Source organism: Vipera ursinii (assembly GCF_947247035.1).
Source record: "Vipera ursinii genome assembly, chromosome: 1".
NCBI classification, from domain to species: domain Eukaryota; kingdom Metazoa; phylum Chordata; class Lepidosauria; order Squamata; family Viperidae; genus Vipera; species Vipera ursinii.
In genome coordinates, this window is record NC_139512.1 from 110,932,135 (window position 1) to 110,948,432 (window position 16,298).

General features: G+C 40.9%; 1 protein-coding gene across 1 annotated transcript; it reads left to right on the plus strand.

Moving 5' to 3' along the window:
- Positions 1–1,113: 1,113 nt before the first annotated feature.
- Positions 1,114–10,693, plus strand: GAL (galanin and GMAP prepropeptide; the record flags this gene model as incomplete). The annotated part of the gene is made up of 7 exons (XM_083349235.1): positions 1,114–1,285; positions 1,602–1,682; positions 2,530–2,584; positions 5,772–5,837; positions 6,527–6,607; positions 7,513–7,590; positions 10,632–10,693. Exons 2-7 carry the CDS (start codon positions 1,602–1,604, stop codon positions 10,691–10,693), a joined length of 423 nt encoding a protein of 140 aa, XP_083205361.1. The 5' UTR covers positions 1,114–1,285.
- Positions 10,694–16,298: the final 5,605 nt, after the last annotated feature.

Sequence of the window (16,298 nt, forward strand, 5' to 3'; positions counted from 1 at the left end):
AAGGCCTGTGAATCTGATGGCGTATAAGAGCCTTGGTGGAGCAGTGGGCTAATGCCTCCTTAAGTAACACCAGCTGCCTGCAATTAGTACAGGTTCGCATCCCACCAGGCTCAAGGTTGACTCAGCCTTCCATCCTTCCGAGGTAGGTAAAACGAGGACCCAGATTGTTGGGGGCAATTAAGCTGACTTTGTAATAATGCCGCTTGGGGTGTGTGTGAAAGCCCTAAGAAGCAGGCATATACATAGAACAGGGGTCAGCAACTTGAAACAGTAAAAGAGCCACTCGGAATCGGTTCCCTCACAAAAGGAAAAACTGGGAGCCGCAAAAAATGTGTGCGCATACGCATACATGCGCAGAACAAGGTTTGACTGAAGAGTGGAGCCAAGGCGAGATATGCACCTACCCTGCATATTTGAATTGATTGGTTGAACTTTTTTAGTCCCACTTCTTTTATTCTTTTTTTTGGACTACACACAGCAGAAGACTGGGAGCCGCAAGAGACGGCTGAAAGAGCCGCATGTGGCTTCGGAGCCGCAGGTTGCAGACCTGTGGCATAGAATGAAGGCTACTGCTAAGTTTGTAAAGCCGCCCTGAGTCTTCGGAGAAGGGCGGGATATAAATGAAAATAAAATAAAATAAAAATAATGGAAATACAAAGCCCTTCTTTCCCCCCTCCCCCTCCCCCCGTCCAGTTTCGCTGCCGGCTCCCCGACGAGGCAGGCAGAGCTTCTTCGCGCCACGCCGCCTCCTTGGCGAAGGGCAACAAAGAACTTTTGAAGTTGAAGAGGAAGCAACGGGGCTCGGTCGCGGCCTTCTCAAGGCTCCGTCGCGGGGACCAGCCCGGCGGGAGTAACGAGAGGTAATTGGCCGGGCTGCGCGCCGTCTGCAGGCTCCAAATGCCTCTAATTAAGTTGCCGCCTTTTTTTTTGTCTTTTTCCGCCCTTCCTAATGCGCTGCCTTGCCGCGGGGAAACGGCCACGGAGCGTGGGCGGCTCCTGATTCCCACCCCCCGCCCCGAGGGGAGTGACGAGGCGCGCCAGTAACGGTGTTGAACCGCAGCTCATAAATAGCCGAGGAGAAGCAGCCTTGGGAGCGCTCCGATCTCCCTGCCTGCCTGCCGCTCGCTCCCACCCCGTGGAGTTCATCTCTGGGCTGGCAACCCGAGCCATGCAGTGACCGGGGAGATCCGGTAGAGAGATCGGCCCGAGGACCTCTCCCCCTTTGGCTTCGCTTCTCCCAGCTGCGACCCAGCAGGCAAAAGGGCACCGTTAGCTCCGGGACAAGGTACTTTCCTTCAAGACCGCCCCCCTCCCACACACACACACACACACACACGCATCCTGACCACTCTTCCCGTTTCTTTTCCCCGTCGTCTGCGCCAACTTTACGCTAAGAAACACGTGCTGATTTCTAAGATCGGGGGGGGGGCTTCCTTTTTAAAACGCCCCTCAAACTTGAGACTCCTGGTGGCTGGGTCATTTCCACGAAGGGTCTTGTTCTGTCTCCGGAAAGGCAGACCCTCTTGGGTTGGGTTGACCTGGGGGGTGGGGTGAGGAGAGCGGGAATCGGGGGTAAGGAAATGATTTCGCTCTCCTTTTAGATGCAGCGGCATCCCGGTCTCCTGTTTGCCGGCTTGATCTTTTGTGCTGCTCTCTCGGAGACGTTCGGGCTGGTTTTATCCGTAAGTAACGTAAGTAAAGAAATGCCCTCTGCAGCTGCTCGCGCGTCTTTCAGCGGACTACTAGAGACCCGTAACACGCGCTCCGACTCTACCTCTTGGTCCCTTGTCAATCCCGGGATTGATTGATTGATTGATTGATTTTATTTGTATACCGCCCTTCTCCCGAAGGACTCAGGGCGGTGAACAGGGCAATACATATTAAAAAAACAAAATACAAAAATTAAAAACGATTAAACAAAGTGCCCACGAATAAGTTAAAACACATTACATATGAAAATAGGTTAAAAACAAATTAATAAAACCCAACCCCATCCCATCAGGCCAGGCCAGCTTGTTCAAAAAGGTAAGCACAAGTCGTGGCTGTCTCTTAAATTACAAACTCGGGGATGTCTGTCTCTTAAATGCATGTGTAAGGAGAAAAATCACTGGCAAAGATTTGGAGCAGATCTAAGATTAAATCCTTGCCACTGAGATGTGTATGTAATATTTGTAACTCCTAAGCACTTTTATCCATGGAAAGTCATTAATTCCTTATAAAGTTTGTGGAACTTCTGGGCTTTCTGAAATCCTAAATAACTTTGAAACTAATTCTTATACACAGTTGGTTTATTTCTTAAAATGTACAGCTTGTTTTTAAAAGTATCCTGTGTAAATTCTGGTATAAGTACTATAGCCTATGATTAATTGTGATTAATTTATTTTTTCCAAATATATAATGTTATTTGAATGAAAATTATGTCCATTTAAGTTGATAATTTTATTTTCCCAAGATGGTGTTTCTGTTTTAAAAGAAATATTGGGTAATACCGGTATGTACAAAATTAATCATGCATTTTCCTTCTGTAAGGCTAAAGAGAAAAGGGGATGGACTATGAATAGTGCTGGCTATCTGCTTGGCCCACGTGAGTTAAACATTTAATATACATTTAAAACAATCTGGAAGAATGTTAATTTCTATAGCTCTTTGCATATAAGTTGAAATGCTAGAGAAATGAGAAATATATACAGTATTTTATATTAGTTCTCACCCCATGCTTGATGGGAGAGGGTATGAAATTTCTCAGTTACAGCTTTCCCTACTTGGTTTAACCTATTTCCAACTAAGTACTTTGAAGGAACCTCAATTACCTCACTTGAACTCTTAAGAGCAAACTAATTTGATATGAGCACCATTTTCACTACCAGACCATGTCGATGCATTAATCTGATGTACTAGTGTTCCCTGGATATACTGATCAACTGTCCAGATCCATTCCATCTCATAAATAGAAAGAATATAGTTCTTGAAAAAAAAAATTTTGTTTTCATTCTTTCTGTTTGCCTTTTTCCCCCTGCAACTGTCTAGTAAGAGTCATATATTTTAGACTGCCTGTAAATATTTGGGACATTGGTGGTGCCGTTATATCCCAAGTAGCAGAATAAGCAGTCAGGTAATACACAGGGCTACATTACACTTTTGAAGTGAAGCAATGCATAATATTTAGTAGGACTGAGGAAGGAGGTTTGGTCAAATTGTAAAATTATTTAAGTGACTATTATAGGCTGGTAGAAGATACTTATGTGAGTTCGCACTTGATTATTGCTGTGTACATGACAAATAATTTTGTCAGCCATGACTGGGCCAATTAACATTTTGGTAGGACAGGAGGCAAAAATTATACACTTACACTTACAAAGCATTTGTAAACATAATTTGCTTATCCATTCTTAAAAATCCAAATGATGTTCTATTATAGAAGTAAACAACTATGCATAGATGAACGTTTATACATCTGTTCCCATAAGCTCTGGCCATCAAAGTTAGTGGTAACTATTCAAAACTTTTGGAGGGCACCACTTTGGGACAGAGTTGAAATATCTATCGTGGTTTTTGCAAGTTTCTTTCAACACAATTGGGTTTGCATGATTTTAAGAAAAGCACAATGAAAATTAGCAAACCCCCTTCCTCCAGTTCAAACCACTTGATTGAAATTGAGAACATCTTTTCAACTTATCAGCTCTGTAAAAACATAGCAGACATAACAATGTAGAAAATGCTATGTTGCCTCATAAAAGATGATGTGGAAATTCTCTCAAAGAGTTTACAGCACTGTTGAAGAAAAGTGATTTTTCCATTCAGTAGATTAGCTGAGAGGATGGCAGCTGCTGTTTGCTAGAAAAGCTGTGAAGCTCCGCATTAGCAGGAACTTGGGTAAGGTTTCTCTAGTCCCCCCCCCAAAAAACCCCCCCAAAAAACAAATGTTCTGACAAAAATGGTACAATACATAGAAGCTACTTATCATCAATTCATATGAAATCAGGCTACATAATGTCAGCCTGTCCACTTTCCAGTTTCGGGTGATCAAGTGGAAGGACTTACTTGTTTTCCCAATAAATTTCTCTAACTTCCCAATAATCAAAGTGATGTTTGCTTTAGAAAATTAATCTGATATGGATTGAAAAATAAAGGCAAGGGGGAATATCCCCTAGTTTTAGCCCAAGAACCTGCCGTTTAAATAGGTGCAAAACCAAAAAAAAAAACTTGTTCTTGAAAGGTAATTCTGAGTGGGGGACAGAATAATTGAACAGGACATCTCAGCAATTTTGTTTTTATTTTTTAAAACAACTGTTGTTCATGGTACAAATAAGTAAACAATACTTTTTTTAAAGTACTTACACATTAGAGACGTGGGCTGCACATTACAGTTTGAAATTGAATGGAGACAAATGTAAGGTTCTTCACGTAAGAAAAAAAAGTAAGGCAAAGACTGACCAACAAACAGTGTCAATCTACTTTGGTAAACAACATGCATAAAAAAATCTTGTCATGTAATTGATCGCATTGAATATGAGTCAGCACTGTTCACTGTGGCTAAAAAGGCGGGTCGAATCCCGAGTGCCGCGTAGCAGAGTGAGCGCCTGTTACTCATCCCAGCTTCTGCCAACCTAGCAGTTCGAAAGCCCATAAAAATGCAAGTAGAAAAGTAGGGACCACTACGGTGGGAAGGTAACAGCGTTCCATGCGCCTTTGGTGTGCAGTCATGCCAGCCACATGACCACGGAGACGTCCTCGGACAAGCGCTGGCTCTTCGGCTTTGAAACGGAGATGAGCACCGGCCCCTAGAGTCGGAAACGACTAGCACGCATGTGCGGGGGAACCTTTACCTTTACCTTAACAAAAATATAGTCTCCAAATCACAGAAACTAATGGTCCTGCATTAGTTATCTTCCCAGTACAACTAATGTGTCCTGAGAAGTGCAGGAAACAACAAGGAGGAGGATTGGAGACTGGAAACAAAGTTGTATGAGAAGAGACTGAGAAAATTGGGTGTAATTATCTTTGACAAAGAATCAGGAGTAATGGATACTTGATAACATAGCATTTTTAAGTTATCTGGCAGGACTTCATCTAACAAAGTTATTTTTTAACCATTATCATTTAGAGGGCAGGACGCATAGTAATGGTGAAAGGTTTCAGGAAAGCAGTTCTGGTTGAATTCTAGGAAAGACAGTTTCACCATAGAATCACTTCTCAGGGAAAATTGTGAATGTGTGACATTGAGTGTGTTCAAAAAGAACCTGCATGGCCTTCTGTTGGAGATCCTTTTACACAGACATGACAGCCCAATTAGCCCTTTTGAATTCTATGATTCTGTCCCATTATGTATCCCTTGCTAATCAGCAGCTGGATCAATTGAAGCTAATTTTGGGAGTGGTATATTAATAGATGTAATACATTAATTAAAAATATTGCAGGAGAGCAAACACGCTACAGGTATCCTTTGCTATCTGGTGTGTACATTGGACACACTCAGCTTATTCAATATTTTGAGTACAATATTATATCTGGACACTACTTTAAAATCATATAATGGTATTTGAGTGCCAATTACTTACAAAAAGAAAGGCAGGATTAATATATTGTCTAAGTCGAGAACAGAACTCAAATATTTTTTTTTCTTGGAACATTGTATTCTGTTTATGTTGGGTTCAAATGAATCGTGGAAAAATGGATGAAAGATGGCCAAAGATGGCCATGTCTTACAAAGGAAATCTACTTTTCAAGTTCAATTTTCACTAAGGATAGGTAATAGCCATCATCTGTTTCAGGTCGTATTGAACAACTCCTCAAGGAAATGCCCAGTGCAAGGGGGAGAGAAGAGCCACCTGGGGAATGTAAGATGGCTTTTGGAGGCTATTTGTGTAAACTAACTGCAGTTTACTGCCAAAATAAATCTAATATGTTTCTTAAAACCAAAGGAAGCAATCACTGTGCTACCTGTTCTCAAGTAAATAGACTGAACCCAAGGCAGCACACTGTGTGCACCCAAATATGTCCACCTTTTTCAACCAGAGCAAACAAATGGCTATAAAGTGGCTATTGTACCAGAAATGCTTTTCTTTAATTTAGTGGCAATGGCTTAATCCCATATTTGGCTGAAGACATTCACATTATAACAGAGATGAGCAAGCTGTGACCTTCCAGGTACCATTGAACTTCCATTCCTAGCTGCTCAAGCCAAAATGGTGAAGAACGAGAAATGTTAGGAGTGCAGGCCAACAGCACCTGGAAGGCAACTCCTTGCTTGTCTTTTCATTATACCAACAGCTGCATGATTACACCTAAATTGTGACATTGTGCTGAATTTGCTGGTGTTGTATGCCAGTGTTGCAATAGGTTAGACACCTTGCTTTACAGTTAATGAAGGTTTTCCCCCCCACTCATTCAATGTGCATCATTCCATCAAAAAATATCTGTTACGTTTTTTGTTCAGAACCTTTTTACCTAGCGGGGAGATATCTCACAATACGCTGGTGAATGTTTGAGTAATAAAACCTTATCTCATCTCTTGTTTTATTTACAGATGCAATAGACAGGATTTTTAGCGTCAAGCATGGTTTAGCTGGTAAACGTGACACAAACCTCGAAGAAAATGTAAAAGCAGGTAACTTTTCGTCTTCTAATACCTTTCTGCTATGTACTTCCAAGCATATCTTAAAAGCTGCTCCTGATTTCTCCTTTTCTAAATCATGATGCACAACTTTTCTGCTTGACAAGCTGCCCTTTTATGTGGGTGTTATTTTAATGAAACATGATGAAGTCTATTAAAGTGGGTAATTTTATTTTCCTAAGATGATATTTTTGTTTTAAAAGAAAATACTGGGCAATATGTACAAAATTAATCATGCATTTTCCTTAAGTTTAAGCTGGGCAGCTATATCGCCGACAGTAGAAGTTAGGAGTAGGATGAAATACAAATTAGATTTCATTGTATTTAAGTAAAATTAAATAATGTGATCATTGTCATTGTGAGAACTGACTCACTTGCCCAGTGAGTCTCTCATGGTTCCTTCCTTTCTCCCTCCTCCGATCACCTTGAATGCCCTCCAAATATGCATGGAAAAAGTCCCTGGAGTGTAGATAGGGAATCTACTATTATTGTCTATGCCAGTGTTTCTCAACCTTGGCAACCTTAAAATGTGTGAACTTCAACTCCCACAACTTAAAAGTTGCCAAGGTTGAGAAATCCTAGTCTATGCAATGCATTTTTCAGGCAGAAAAAATCTGTATATATAATCAATAATTCCATCCACAGAAGAACAGTTTACATTTTAAAATAATATGTAGATAAAAAAGTTAAAGCTAATCAAAACCTCCCATTAAAGATTATAAATTCCAGAGGATACCCCCCAGTTTCATTTCCAAGGAGTGACCCCTACATTTGCTTCAAGTAATTAAAACATTGTTCATAGAAACGTATCCTACGTTAACCCTTAACTCCCACTTTTATCTAGCCTTCTCACCTTCATTCTCTCATGTAATCAGTAATACTTGATTTTTTCCCCCCAGATACTTCCACGAGACTGCTGACATATAACAATATTATGCGTACAATAATTGAATTCTTGGCCTATCTACATCTTAAAGGTTAGTAGTTTCTCCCATATAAAGTGGCTACTTATGCTACTACTTTAATAAAGGGAAATACAAAATTGCGTGTACAAATTGCTGATGCTCAGAGCTCAGGTTATCCCGTCATGAAGGTCCCTAGGAAGAAAATAACAATTTAGTGTCCATATAATAACATGTACTAGCTTCCCATTCCGGCTAATAGTCAGTACACTATTGTTTGAGAAGCCATTGTAATGCTTCATTAGTCAATAGGGAGCCAGTCCAGGATTATATAAGACCTACAAATGAAAATGAATGAAATTATTAACTTATGTTGTGTAAGGGTCACATTCATTCTACAGAATGGATTTTCCAATTTAGAAAATCTAATCTGGTGGCCCCTGGGATTTGGAATGTCTTTGCTCAGTTTAGGTTAGTGCCCCAATCCAAATGCTATGACACATGCCAAATGTTGGTCTTCTTTAGATGGACAAAACCTGATCTTGATTAGCTGTTGTCTACAAAGCTCTCAATTGTTCAGAATTAGGCATGGGTAAGATTGACTGGGATAAAAGTGTTTGAATATGAGTCTCTGGCCCTCGAATCTGATGCTCCCAAGAATGATGAGGTCGGCTTCCTTGCTATTTCATTTTAGCATCTAATTGATTATTTTTCTGAAAGAATTATCTCCCTCTTTAAATTTTGGTGTGCTGTTTTTCCTTTGCCTTTATTCTCCATGTTTTGTTCTACTAGATCAGGGCTTTTCAACCTTTTCACCCATTGTACCACTTTTAGGATATGGCAACATCCGACTACCACCAGTCGCCTAGCAAGGTGTCAAAAACTTGATACCCCTCCCCCCAAAAGGGAAAAAAGTGATGAAGTACAGGTAGTCCTCAATTTACAACAGTTCGCTTAGTGACTGTTTGAAGTTACAGTGGCACTGAAAAAAGTGCCCCCCAAGCCACAGCCGAGCAAGACACCTGCCTGCCTGCCTGCCCGGCGGCGCTCTTCCTCCTGTCCGAGGTTTTCATTGTTGTGAGCATTTCTGTTGAGGATTGGCAGTGGGGGTGGGGCGAGGGGGTGTTTGGTTTTTATTCCCCCCGTCTGCTGGGTAGTTGCAGCAGGTTTTGGTCACTTCACCTGACCCTAGGACACTGTGACCGTCATAAATATGAATCAGTTGCCAAGCATCTGAATGGAAATCATAAGATCCTGGAAATGCTGCAACATTCCAGCTGATCAGTGCTTCTTCTGGGCTCAGCACAAGCACCAGGATCAGCGCTGACTCCGGCTGGAATTTGCCTAATCCCTGTCCAATTTTCACTTGCCCTACTATTCTAGGTGGTTTTCAATCTCTTTAAAAGGTTTGGGGTTCAAACTGTTTAGAAGATGGATGAATTGAAAAGAAAAACCTCATTCTCTGTTCTGTAAATGAAAACGTTCTGTGTCCAGAGGTGCAGTCATAGACATTTAGGATCTAAAACTATACATTTATTTTAAATCTTTATTTACAGCTTTTCCAGATCTATGAAGCCATACATACCAAGCAACACCATTCACATCTACAAGATAGGTATAGACAAGATTAGGTAAATTTGACTCCTGGTAATTTCATAGATTTCATATTAGGGTTATATAGTGTTTTGGAATTTATCTTTAAAAGTGGTTCAAAGTTTGAAAAACATAAAGCAGTTCAAGCAACTTAGTGCAGCCACATTAGGATGTTTTATATCAGGGCTTTTCAACCTTTTCACCCATTGTACCACTTTTAGGATATGGCAACATCCGAGTACCACCAGTTGCCTAGCAAGATGACAAGTGGGGGTGGGGTGGGGGGGTGTTTGGTTTTTATTCCCCCTGTCTGCTGGGTGATTGCAGCAGGTTTTGGTCACTTCACATGACCCTAGGACACTCTGACCGTCATAAATATGAATCAGTTGCCAAGCATCTGAATGTAAAAGATCCTGGAAGATGCTGCAACATTTCAGCTTATTGGCGCTTCTTCTGGGGTCAGGAGAAGCACCGGGATCAGCGCCGAGCTCCAGCTGGAGCCTGGCGCTGATCCTGGCGCTTCCACTGAGCCCTGACAGCCCTGCAGCTTCAGCCATCTCTCGCTCAAGCTTGTCCAGTGCTGCCACCAGTTCAGCTCATTCCCCTCCCTCACTACCACTTTTCTAGTATGGTCACATACCACCTGCCAGGTGCCAATGTACCACAGGTGGTACCCGTACCACTGGTTGAAAAGCCCTGTACTAGATTTCAGATATGGCAAGTAAGGTTTCTTTTGAGGGTCCAAATAGAATCAATCATCAAATATCAGTTGATAATTAAAATTGTCAGTATTAAAATTGTTAATTCATTAATAAAGGTGGATTATAAAATGCTGTGTGACATTTCAGCTCTGACATTAGTAAGCATCTCTTCTGTTTTAATGTGTTTTTGCGATATTGGTATAAAAATGAAGAGAGACATGCAATATCAAATAGAGAGAAAAGCATATTGAATTATAGTTTTTCAAAGGTAAATGATTCAGTGATAAATAACTTTTCAGGGGCATTATGTGGAAATATTTGGGGGTATGTATTTATCCCAAAATTACTTTCATTTTTTTAGGCTGTGTAATCTTTTTCACTACCTTTTTTCTCAGGTAGAAAATTATTTGTAAGAAGAAAAAAATAATAACAGGAAGATGAAAGGCTAAGGCTCTAATGGCAAGTGTGATAAAAGCACTGTTATCAATGAAGCAATGAGTCAAAGCCAGCCAATTTTGCACAATGTATTTTCCAGTAGGGCCCTAAGGTTACTTTCAATGCATCAAAGCTCTTCACTGGCTTCAGGTGAATACTGGTAGAAATTACAACTGAAGAAATAAAGAGGCAACATGTGCTTCCCTACTGCAACAATCTATTTCTCAAGATTAAGTTCATAGCGTGGGGATGTCTTGATTTTTCTGAGAACTAAACTGTGCAAAAGTCTTCCCAACATTATTTTGTAAAAGAACAGTCAATGTCATTGGGTGCTTTCCCCCTGTCTAGTAACGCAAACATGCTTTTACTTTTTCTTTCTTGATGCAGAAGCTGGGGCTCTTGACAACATAGCTACAACAGTTTCTTCAGAAGAAAGAGATCAGTCCTGAGAGAGATTGCATTTATACTCTGGATTGATCTCATCTGAACCCCGAACAAAATAAGACGTTATTTATTGTTTACAATGACCTTACACTTTGGCTGATTGTCAAGTTCTTTTCTCTCCAGTGATGTTATAAGATTTACCCTTAATAAAAACAATTGCTTTGGATAAATGACAATAAAAAAATAGCAGCTACTTCTTGTGCTACCTTTCCTAGAATTGGGGCTTCTCTTCTTCTTTTAAATCTCTTTCATTTCAGAGGAAGCGAAGGTGATAGGAGAAATCTCATTTCGCTTTAAAGCAAAAAGACAGACAATAAACAATTTAATTTGATCTTTGACTGTAAATTCATTTAAAAGTGAACAGATACTTATTTCAAATAATAGAAATCCTCTCTGGGTCTCTTTCCAAGAATTTACGGCAACTCAACTGAAACAATATCAAATTATAAAGTCATCCTTCGTAGCACAGAACGTTTCTTATGTGTACAAGCTCTGTTAAATCTCTTCATATACAATTTATTTCAAGTAAGATGCTGTGCTGAATCCATCCATTAGCAAAGTGCATCCATTCTTTAAAAAACCATAAACAATATAGCACTGCAGTGGGAGAGATTGCTTGTTCTGTTACAGAGACTACACAAAACAGCCTGTCAGAATGTTAAAAATATATTGCATTATCTTCCATTGTATTCAGACTTGAATGATGAACTGGAGAGAAAACTGTAAATTTGCAGAGCAAACAACTGTGATCCAGTTGATACACCATTTTCTTTGGAAAACAACCCTTCAAGAGGGAAGAAATACTGGAGCTGGAGCTGATTTTGAAAGTACAGCTTTTGAAACGGAAAAACAGGAGTAGTGAAAAGAATGAACTCCCTCCTTTCTCTCTTGTATTATATTAAATATTTGACATTTCAAAAGATAAAAAAAGGCTCCAACCTGAAAAGGGCTACAGATAGTCTTTGAGATATGACGGTCGCTTAAACTTCAAAGTTCCAAGTTACAACAGGCACCCCAAATTTACATACGACCCTGTTTCAAAGTTATGACGGCTGCAGTGCCCCGGCAGTCATTTGCTCATATGCCTCCCTGCCTCTCTCCCCGCATCCCACCCCACTGGGATCCATAGTGCTTGGACTTGGTCCCCATACGTCCATCACCCATCACACCATTCAAAGCTTTCCTGACCTTACTGGGGAATGAGGGCAGACCATGTGTCCCATGGTTGCACAGAAGTGACCCAAATGTGGCCACCATTTTCTCCTACCTGCTTGTGTGCTGGGATAAAATGGCAGCTACTAGACAAGCTACTTCATTTTGCTGCTGAACAAAGTCTGCACAGCACTGCAGAAATGTGCAGGAGAGTTTTAGTTAATAAAATGCATTGGATTTCTGGATGCTCCTATAGTCCTATTGCCTAACTTTCTCAGGCTTACAAAGTTGAATGGATAAAGTCTTTTCTTCTCATAACATTCCCAGAGGAATTATGCTAATACAAATATGAAAATTGCAAGATTTAGCTAATTTGTGTTTAGATTTTGTTAGGGCAGTATTGGGACATCTCATGGCTCTGCCCTGTATTGGGATATTCAAATTAAAAAAGAAAAAGATAATAAAATTGAAAATTTGGTGCTACTGAGATGCAGTTAGAAATATTTTATTTATTTATTATATCTCATCTTTTGGTCACCCTAGATGAGCAGAATAAAAGATGTGTTGAACACTTCCATGAAACTCTTAACCAGCCAAACCCATTCAGTATATATAACTTTAATGAAGAGTGTGTCCAACAAGAGCTTCAGATGAATACTGGTGAAACCACAACTGAACAAGTAAATATGGTGATTAGAAGCCTTAGGCAGCTGACTTAGATGAGATCTTAAAATATGGTGGCCAGGCTGTGGTGAAAGAACTGACAACATTGTTTAATAAATGTTGGCAAAATAGTGTAGTTCCAGAGGACTGGTGAAGAAGGGATATTATTAAAATCCCCATGAAAGTTAACATCTCAGAATACACCAACTGGTGGGGCATGACCTTTCGGTGCCTGGAAAGACCTTTTGCATAATTTTCCTTTGTTGTTGTTAGCTGCGAAGTCATGTCCGACCCATCGTGACCCTATGGACAACATTAGCCGCCCTGAGTCTTCGGAGAAGGGCGGGATATAAATGGAATTAAAATAAATAAATAAAAATTCCTCCAGGCCTTCCTGTCCTCTACCATCTTCTGGAGTCCATTTAAGCTCACGCCTACTGCTTCAGTGACTCCATCCAGCCACCTCATTCTCTGTCGTCCCATTCTTCTCTTGCCCTCAATCTTTCCCAGCATTAGGCTCTTCTCCAGTGAGTCCTTCCTTCTCATTAGGTGGCCAAAGTATTTGAGTTTTAGCTTCAGGATCTGGCCTTCTAAAGAGCAGTCAGGGTTGATCTCCTCTAGGACTGACCGGTTTGATCGCCTTGCAGTCCAAGGGACTCACAGGAGTCTTCACCAGCACCACAGTTCAAAGGCCTCAATTCTTTGGCGCTCAGCCTTTTTTATGGTCCAACTTTCACTGCCATACATTGCAACTGGGAAGACTTGAGTATACGCACTTTTGTTCACAGGGTGATATCTCTGCTTTTTAGTGTGCTGTCTAGATTTGCCATGGCTTTCCTCCCAAGGAGCAAGCGTGTTTTAATTTCTTGGCTGCAGTCCCCGTCTGCGGTGATCTTGGAGCCCAGGAAAATAAAATCTGTCACTACCTCCATTTCTTCCCCATCTATTTGCCAGGAATTGAGAGGGCCGGATGCCATGATCTTGGTTTTCTTAATGTTAAGTTTCAACCCAACATTTGCACTCTCCTTCTTCACCCACAACAAGAGGCTCTTTAGTTCCTCTTCACTTTCTGCCATTAGACTGGTATCATCTGCATATCTTAGGTTGTTGATATTTCTTCCGGCAATCTTAATTCCAACTTTTGATTCATTAAGCCCTGCCTTTCTCATGATGTGCTCTGCATATAAGTTAAATAGGCAGGGTGACAGTATACAGCCTTGCCGGATTCCTTTCCCAATTTTGAACCAATCAGTGGTTCCGTGTCCAGTTCTCACTGTTGCTTCTTGGCCCACATATAGGTTTCTCAAGAGACAAATAAGATGGTCTGATACGCTCATCTCTTTAAGAACTTGCCACAGTTTGCTATGATCCACACAATCAAAGGCTTTAGCATAGTCAATGAAGCAGAAGTAGATATTTTTCTGGAACTCTCTAGCTTTCTCCATGATCCAGCGTATGTTGGCAATTTGATCTCTAGTTCCTCTGCCTCTTCGAAATCCTGCCTGTACTTCTGGTAGTTCTCGATCCACATACTGCTGAAGTCTAGCTTGTAGAATTTTAAGCATAACTTTACTAGCATGAGAAATGAGTGCAATGGTGCGATAGTTTGAACATTCTTTGGCACTGCCTTTCTTTGGAATTGGAATGTAAACTGATCTTTTCCAATCCTGTGGCCACTGTTGAGTTTTCCAAATTTGCTGGCAAATTGAGTGTAGCACTTTTACTGCGTCTTTTAAGATTTTGAATAGCTCAGCTGGAATACTGTCACCTCCACTAGCTTTGTTGTTGCTCAGCTTTTCTAAGGCCCACTTCACTTCACATTCTAGGATGTCTGGCTCGAGGTCAGTGACCACCTCACTGTGATTATCAGGGACGTTAAGCTCATTCTTGTATGGTTCTTCTGTGTAATTTTGCCACCTCTTCTTAATCTCTTCTGCCTCTGTTAGGTCCCTGCCATTTTGGTCCTTTATCATGCCCATTTTTGCATTAAACGTTCCCTTCATCTCTCCAATTTTCTTGAAAACATCTCTGGTCCTCCCTATTCTATTGTTTTCTTCTATTTCTTTGCACTGTTCATTTAAGAAGGCATTCTTATCTCTTCTAGTTATTCTCTGGAATTCTGCATTCAGTTGGGCATATCTTTCTTTTTCTCCCTTGCCTTTTGCTTCCCTCCTTTCCTCAGCTATTTGCAAAGCTTCCTCAGACAGCCATTTTGCTTTCTTGCATTTCTTTTTTGGTTGCTACCTGTTCTACAATGTTGCAAACCTCCATCCATAATTCTTCAGGCACTCTGTCTATCAGATCTAATTCCTTAAATCTATTTGTCACCTCTACTGGATATTCAACAGGGATATGATTTAATTCATACCTGAGTGGCCTAGTGCTTTTCCCTACTTTCTTCAGTTTAAGTCTAAACTTTGCAATGAGAAGCTCATGGTCTGAGCCACAGTCAGCTCCTGGTCTTGTTTTTACTGACTGTATAGAGCTTCTCCATCTTTGGCTGCAGAGCATATAGTCAATCTGATTTCTGTGTTGACCGTCTGGTGATGTCCATGTGTAGAGCCATCTCTTGGGTTGTTGGAAAAGAGTGTTTGCTATGACCATCGTATTCTCTTGACAAAATTCTATCAGCCTGTGCCCTGCTTCATTTTGTACTCCAAGGCCAAACTTGCCTGTTATTCCAGTTATCTTTTGGCTTCCTACTTTAGCAATCCCCCATCATGATAAGGACATCATTTTTTGGTGTTAGTTCTATAAGGTGCTATAGGGCTTCATAGAACCGGTCAATTTCATCCTCTTCAGCACTGGTGGTTAGGGCATAGACTTGGACTACTGTGATATTGAATGGTTTGCCTTGGATTCGAACTGAGATCATTCTGTCATTTTGAGGATTGTATCCCAGTATTGCTTTTCCTATTCTTTTATTGACTATGAAGGCTACTCCATTTCTTCTGAGGGATTCTTGCTCGCAGTAGTATACCTGATGGTCATCTGAATTAAATTCACCCATTTCTGTCCATTTTAGTTCGCTGATACCTAAGATGTCGATGTTCAGTCTTGTCATCTCTTGTTTGACCACGTCCAGCTTTCCTTGATTCATGGATCTTACATTCCAGGTTCCTATGGAGAAAAAATCTTTACAGCATCGGACTTTCCTTTCGCCACCGGACACATCCACAGCTGAGCGTCCTTTCAGCTTTGGCCCAGTCGCTTCATTCTTTCTGGCGCATAATTCTCCTTAGACGATTGCAAAGTATCATATACCAATTTCTGAGAGAAGAACAAGCTGGATTTCACTGTTGAAGGTCCTGCTGTGAACAAATCTTCACCTGTATGAAATATCATCGAACAGAGCGTTGACTATCAACATCCTCTGGCCATTAACTTTATTGACTTTATGAAAGCATTTGACAGTGTCCACCAAGAATTTCTCTAGAAATTTCTATGTTTATACGGTGTACTGACAGTCTCCCCAAGATGGCAATCAGATGGACCTGCCCGATGCCAAACGACTAAGACAGGCGTGTCAAACTCGTGATGTCACGTGATGTCGCACGACATATCGCAACTTTTTCCCCATTGCTGGCAATGGGGTGGGCACGGTTTCAGTGTGATGCATCTGGCCTGCAGGCCGGCAGTTTGCTGTGCCTGGACTAAGAGGCCCTTGAAACACATGGCAAAGAATGTTCATAGAAGACTTAAAGACTCTAAACATCACGTGGGAAGATGCTGAAGTACCCACCCCAATCCAAAAATATTGGCAACCCTTGCTGACTGATATGCTACATAATATAG